The 7,542-nt window shown below is 42.0% G+C and overlaps 1 protein-coding gene across 2 annotated transcripts in view; it reads left to right on the forward strand.

The window, feature by feature from the left end:
* The window catches only part of KIFBP (kinesin family binding protein), a 31,368-nt gene extending 25,671 nt beyond the window's left edge, over nt 1-5,697 (forward strand). For both annotated transcript variants that reach the window (XM_023205056.2, XM_023205057.2), the window contains one exon: nt 4,260-5,697. In XM_023205056.2, the coding sequence (XP_023060824.1) occupies nt 4,260-5,135 (876 nt within the window). In that variant the 3' untranslated portion in view covers nt 5,136-5,697. The remainder of the gene's footprint in view (nt 1-4,259) is intronic.
* Nucleotides 5,698-7,542: the final 1,845 nt, after the last annotated feature.

Consider the following 7,542-nt stretch of genomic DNA (forward strand, 5'->3'; position numbering starts at 1 on the left):
GGCTGGTCTTGAACTCTTGGGTTCAAGTGATCCTCCCGCCTTTGCCTCCCAAAGTGCTGGGATTATAGGTGTGAGCCCCTGTGCCTGGCCTAACTAATCTTTTTTTTTTTTTTTTTGAGACGGAGTTTTGTTGTGTTGCCCAGGCTGGAGTGCTGGAGTGCAGTGGTGTGATCGCAGCTCCAACCTCTGCGTCCCGGGTTCAAAGGATTCTCCTGCCTCAGCCTCCCGGGTAGCTGGGATTACAGGTGCCTGCCACCATGCCTGGCTAATTTTTGACTTTTTAGTAGAGATGGAGTTTCACCATGTTGGCCAAGCTGGTCTTGAACTCCTGACCTCAAGTGATCCACCCATCTCGGCCTCCCAGAGTGCTAGGATTACAGGTGTGAGCCACCACACCTGGCCAAGGCCTTACTAATCTTTATATACTTCTCAGTGTTATCTTACACACAGCATGGACTTGATAAAAGCTAAAAGGGTAGACTTTGAAGAAATAGCTCAGTAATAGTTCAAGAATAGAAGCAGAAGTGATGGCAATGAAGAGCATGGGCTCTGGAAACATACTAGGTAGGTATGAACTCCAGCTCTGCCGCTTCGTAGCTATGTCTTTGTGGCAATTTACTTAATATATTTTTGCCTCTATTTCCTCACAAATAAGTTGGAGATAATAGTACTTAATACTGTTGTTATGAGAGTTAAATCAGTATATATTAAGGCCTCAGAAAAGTGCCTGAGACATACTAAGTCCTTAATAAATGTTAACTACCATCATCATTATTAATTTATAACCAATCCTAGTTTCTAACCACTAGGGAGGATAATAAAATTAATCATTTAGTTGCAATATACTAATTGTAGATACATAGGAAGCTTTCCTGGGGGAGTCATTGTGCTTTTGTTTTTTTATATGTGTGTATTAAAGTATGATAATTTTTTTTTTTTTTACATGGGACTCTGCTTGATAAAAGTATAATAATCTTTAGTGGTTGTATTAGTCCTTTCTCACACTGCTAAAAAGAATTACTTGAGGCTAGGTGCAGCGCCTCATGCCTGTAATCCCAGCACTTTGGGAGGCCAAGGTGGGTGGATCACTTGAGCCCATGAGTTTGAGACCAGCCTGGACAACATGTTGAAACCCTGTCTCTACCAAAAAATACAAAAAATTAGCCAAACATGGTGGTGTGCACCTGTAGTCCCAGCTACTGGGGAGGCTGAGGTAGGAGAATCACTTGAGCCTGGGAGGCAGAGGTTACAGTGAGCCAACATTGCACCACTGCGCTCCAGCCTGGATAACAGAGTGAGACCCTATCTCAAAAAAAACAGAAAAAGAACCACCTGAGACTGGGTAATTTATGAAGAAAAGAGGTTAATTGACTTACAGTGCCTCAGGCTTAACAGGAAGCATGACTGGGAGGCCTCAGGAAACTTAGAGTCATGGCAGAAGGTGAAGGGAATCAAGCATGTCTTACCGTGGCAGAGCAGGAGAGAGAGAGAGCAAAGGGGGATATGCTACACACTTCAAAACCATCAGATCTCGTGAGAGAGCTCACTCACTACCACAAGAACAGCAAGCAGGAAATCTGCCCCCGATGATCCAGTCACTTCCCACCAGGTCCCTCCTCTAGTTTGACGTGAGATTTGGCCGGGGACACAAATCCAAACTGTATCAGTGGTAAATAATGTAGAACCTTGTGAAACTACTAAACAAAAGAAAACTAAACAAACCAACACATCAGAAGCATAGGTCTTGAAGAGATAAAGATCATTTTAGAGGTTAGAGGGTGAAGAGGAGGCATATTAAGGAAAGACAGGAAGTAGGGAGAAGAACTATGGGCTTTATGTCTGGAGAATTTGGAGCCAGGAAGAGCTGTCAAGTTGCTTCTGGTCAGGTAAGGAAAGCTGGAAAAGGAGGGTTGCAGGGACTCTTGGAGCAAAACAGTAGGCTAATTTAAGAAAGCATCCTAGAGAGAACATGTAGATAAACAAGCAGCCCAGGAAGGAAGGAAGTATACAAGGTTTAGACACTTATGATCTACATTTGAAGTAATTGTGTCAAGCATAATGCACTATGATTTGACCCTTACCTTTCATTCAGTTGATGTTTCTAGTCTGGGAACTTAGAACTTCATCACTTGGTTAGTTTAAACTCACATATTTGCCATGCTACTAAATTACTCAGATTTTCCTTAAACCCAATTTGGTTTTTGAGATGGGGTTTCTGTCACCCAGGCTGGCGTACAGTGGCATGATCTCCACTCACTACATCCTCCACCTCCCCAGCTCAAGCAGTCCTCCCACGTCAGCCTGCCACATAACTGGGACCACAGGTGTGTGCCACTGTGCCCGGCTAATTCTTTGTATTTTTGTTAGGACGATGTTTTACCATGTTGCCCAGGCTGGTCTTGAACTCTTGAGCTCAAGCAATCCACCCATGTCAGCCTCTCAAAGTGCTAGGATTACAGGTGTAAGCCACTGCGCTCGGCCCTGACTTTCTTTTTTAACCTTAACTTCATCCTGTATTAGTGTATTTATCTGAAAGACCTTTAGTTCAAGCTTTTTTTTTTTTTTTTTTTTCTTAGACGGAGTCTCGCTCTGTCACCCAGGCTGGAGTGCAGGGCAGTGGCGCGATCTCGGCTCACTGCAAGCTCCGCCTCCTAGGTTCACACCATTCTCCTGCCTCAACCTCCCGATTAGCTGGGACTACAGGCGCCCGCCACCACACCTGGCTAATCTTTTTGTATTGTTAGTAGAGATGGGGTTTCACCGTGTTAGCCAGGATGGTCTCGATCTCCTGACCTTGTGATCCACCCACCTCGGCCTCCCAAAGTGCTGGGATTACAGGCGTGACCCACTGCGCCCGACCCAGCTCAAGCTTTAAGACATACACATATTTATTCAATTAAGTATTTTGCTAAACCTGTGCTAGTCATTGGCCAAGGATACTATGATGGACAAAAATGAACCTAGCCTTTGACTTCATGTAAAAGTACAATTTTGCTAAGTTCCACAAAGGCGAGACACGTGGTATCAGAAGGCACGATAGGAGGAACTAACAAGCAAGCTCTGGGGATGAGTAAGTAGGAGTTACCTAGCCTGAAGAAAAGTAGGCACACCATGCCAAGGAGCTGAAGCAGCATGTTTAGAAGTTCTGTGGCGTAAGGGAGGATAATGTCAGAAGGGATGGAGCAAAGCCTGTGAGGTTGCAGCTGAGGGAGAGGGAGTGTGATATAAGGTAAAGTTACAGTTAGAAAGGGGCTGGAGCAATCCAGGCTTTGAAGCATTGTTGTCTTCATCTTCTGAGCATTTGGAAACCTTGAAGGGTTTGTGGAGAGATCACTAGTGAGACAGTGTCAAGTGAAAAGAAGAAAAGGCCTTGGGATCTGTTATTTAATTTTATTGGTCAAGAAGAGCTTACTCTTATTTCTTAACCACCTTAGTTATTCTTAGTTATTCCCCACCCCCAAGAGGTAGAGGAGAAAACTTTAACTAGGAAGGTAGATTTAACTTTGTTCATTTTGATGTCTTTAAGAGACCTAGAGCATTTCTCTCTATTTCACTAAATAACTAATAGCATAAACATGGTAGCATTAATCTTAATGGCATCCTTGTGAAATATTTTTGTGATGTAGATTACAGTCTGTTTGTTTGTTTGTTTGTTTCTTGAGATGGAGTCTTGCACTGTCACCCAGGCTGGAGTGCAGTGGCACGATCTCCACTCACTGCAACCTCTGCCTCCTGGGTTCAAGCGATTCTCCTGCCTCAGTCTCCTGAGTGACTGGGATTACAGGCCCCTGCCACCATGCCTGGTTAATTTTTGTATTTTTAGTAGAGACAGGGTTTCACTGTGTTGGCCAGGCTGGTCTTGAACTCCTGACCTCGTGATCCGCCCGCCTTGGCCTTCCAAAGTGCTGGGAGTAATGCATCACATGTATATAATGTTTCACAATTCTCAAAGTACTTTTACAGGTAGCATTTATCTTATTGGAAGGAGTAACTGTAAATGAATTTCAGTTCCTCAGAATAAATGATATGTAAGCAGCTTGTCTATTTAAATCCTTTTTTTTTTTTTCACATTTCTTGAGTTTTTAATATAACTGGAAGAAAGAAAGAAGTTTTCAAAGGTGTTTAAGACTATGATACCCTTCTAAACCAGGCTGGAAAGTAAGAGACTTTTCTAAAAAACTCTGAAGTTTGCTTTAATATTATTTAACAGCAGGAGGTGAGTGTACTACTTAACCATAATTTATTTATTTTTCCTTCAGGACAACATAGGAGAGCTTGATCTTGATAAACAGTCTGAACTTAGAGCTTTAAGGAAAAAAGAACTAGATGAGGAGGAAAGCATTCGGAAAAAAGCTGTGCAGTTTGGAACCGGTGAGCTGTGTGATGCCATCTCTGCAGTAGAAGAGAAAGTGAGCTACTTGAGACCTTTAGATTTTGAAGAAGCCAGAGAACTTTTCTTATTGGGTCAGCACTATGTCTTTGAGGCAAAAGAGTTCTTTCAGATTGATGGTTATGTCACTGACCATATTGAAGTTGTCCAAGACCACAGTGCTCTGTTTAAGGTGCTTGCATTCTTTGAAACTGACATGGAGAGACGGTGCAAGATGCATAAACGCAGAATAGCCATGCTAGAGCCCCTAACTGTAGACCTGAATCCACAGTATTACCTGTTGGTCAACAGACAGATCCAGTTTGAAATTGCACATGCTTACTATGATATGATGGATTTGAAGGTTGCCATTGCTGACAGGCTAAGGGATCCCGATTCACACATTGTAAAAAAAATAAATAATCTTAATAAGTCAGCGTTGAAGTACTACCAGCTCTTCTTAGACTCCCTGAGAGACCCAAATAAAGTATTCCCTGAGCATATAGGGGAAGATGTTCTTCGCCCTGCCATGTTAGCTAAGTTTCGAGTTGCCCGTCTCTATGGTAAAATCATTACTGCAGATCCCAAGAAAGAGTTGGAAAATTTGGCAACATCATTGGAACATTACAAATTTATTGTTGATTACTGTGAAAAACATCCTGAGGCTGCCCAAGAAATAGAAGTTGAGCTAGAACTTAGTAAAGAGATGGTTAGTCTTCTCCCAACAAAAATGGAGAGATTCAGAACCAAGATGGCCCTGACTTAATCCTTGTTTTTAAAGAAAGGAAATGTGCATTATTGAAGTGATCTTTTTCCCTAGTCAAACAGGCCCAATTCCATTGTGATATTTACCTTTATGGCCAGGTGAGTGCAGTTTGAGCTTGAGATACAGTCAACTGAGTGTCTGCTAGGATCCTAAGGAACATAAAGTTAATTAAAAACTTACACCTAATTATGTAAATTGCCTTGTTAAAGACATGTGATTTGTATTTTAGATGCTTGTTTCCTATTTAAATATAGACATTTCTACCCTCAGTTTCTAAATGTAGATTATTTGTTGGCTAGTACTTGATAGATTCCTTATAAGAAAAAATGCTGGGGAATGTACCTGGTAGACAAGCCTGTTACTATATTAAGATTGAAAAAGTAAGTTCTCTAGTTACTCCTTCTAAAATATTTGATTTCCTAAATTCCCCCCACCCAAAATCTTTCCCTTTTGAAAATACTAAAAACTAAGTTATGTTACTATAAAGTGTAAAATGGTTTGTCTTAATTATAGGAGAAAAAGGCCTTGTTGGAAATAAAATAAACTGACTTATTTCACTAATAAAAACTTCCATTTCCTCTTTTGTTTTCTTGTGAGCATTGGTTTTGTTTTTTGATACCTCAAAGATACTAGCTTATTTGAAGCTAGAGAAGAGTATTTCTTCAATAACATTGCATAGTTAGAAAACATTAAAATATCATTCATGGCTGAGTGTGGTGGCTCATGCCTGTAATCCCAGCACTTTGGGAGGCCGAGGTGAGAGGATCACTTGAGGCCAGAGTTCGAGACCAGCCTGGGCAACAAAGTGAGACCCCCATCTCTACAAAACATACAAAAATTAGCTGGGGCATGGTGCCACCTGTCTGTAATCCCAGCTACTTGGGAGGCTAAGGTGGGAGGATTGCTTGAGCCCAGGAGGCCAAGGCTGTAGTGAACCATAATTGCCACTACACTCCAGCCTGGGTGACAGTAAGACCCTGTCTCAAAATAAAATATATTATTCACTTAGTAAATATTTATTGAGCTACTACTATGTCCCAGGAAACCTTACTGACTTATTTCTCGTCAGAGGATCCTGACATGTTTATAAACTTCTAAGCACTGTTGAGAAAGGATATATTTGTCATAATTAAACCTTGCTAAAGTGTGTTAGTCATTTTAAGAAATGCGGGAATGAAATGAAGTTCCTCTCCAGTGTATTGTCAAGATCAGTCGTAACATTTAATATAGAGAATAGCTCTATGTGTTAGCTTGCCTGTTAAAATTGTTTCTGAAAGCTTAGGTCTGGGTCAACGCTAAGATTCTGTAACATTTATGTAAACACACACACACACACACACACACACACACACATGAAAATCACCTTGCTTTCCCTTTGAGATCAATTTTCCAGGAAGAAAATTATTTGAGTATAACAGTCAGAAATGTGTAATTCACTCAATATTTAACTGATATGTATTCAAGTCTTTACTAAGGTCAGGCCCTGCTCTCACTTTTCTAATCATAGAGGATATGATGATTAACAGGATAAACAAGGACCTGTTCTCACAGACTGAATAAACAACTAAGATAATTTCAGGCCATAAGGGCTGTTAAGAAAGGAAAACTGAAATGGTAACCTTTTTTTTTTTTTTTTTTTTGAGATAGAGTCTCACTCTGTCGCCCAGGCTGGAGTGCAGTGGTGTGATCTCGGCTCACTGTAATTTCTGCCTCCCGGATTCAAGCAATTCTCCTGCCTCAGCCTTCCGAGTAGCTGATATTACAGGTGGCACAACACCACACCTGGGTAATTTTTTGTATTTTTAGTAGAGGTGGGTTTCACCAGGCTGGCCAGGCTGGCCTTGAACCTCTGACATCAAGTGATCTGCCTGCCTCGGCTTCCCAAAGTGATGGGATTACAGGTGTGAGCCACCATGCCCAGCCTGAAATGGTAAACTTTTAATGGAAGGGGTGCTGTCTTAGCTGTGGTGATCTGGAAAGGTCTTTGAGAAGGTGGGAGGTGACACTGAGCTGAGAACTAAATGGGGGAAGAAAGCAGCCAGGTCCTCTTTAGGTAGGGTGTTCTGGGGCTGGAACAAGCTCAGGAAGGAGTTTGGCATGAGAAAGACCAGAGTGGCTGGAGCAGATAAGGGTGAGCAGTGCGGGGAGCAGTGGGGAGTCCAGTTGGAGAGGGCTTTGTAGATCAGGGTAAGGAGTTTGGATTTTATTCAAGGTGCAGTGGGAACCTTCATGAAATTTTAAAAAGGGAAGCAGCATGATCTGATTGGAATTTTTTTTTTTTTTTTTTTTTTTTTTGAGACAGAGTCTCGCTCTGTCGCCCAGGCTGGAGTGCAGTGGCGTGATCTTGGCTCACTGCAAGCTCCCCCTCCCGGGTTCACGCCGTTCTCCTGCCTCTGCCTCCTGAGTA

Source organism: Piliocolobus tephrosceles, chromosome 9 (assembly GCF_002776525.5).
Source record: "Piliocolobus tephrosceles isolate RC106 chromosome 9, ASM277652v3, whole genome shotgun sequence".
Classification (NCBI taxonomy): Eukaryota; Metazoa; Chordata; class Mammalia; order Primates; family Cercopithecidae; genus Piliocolobus; species Piliocolobus tephrosceles.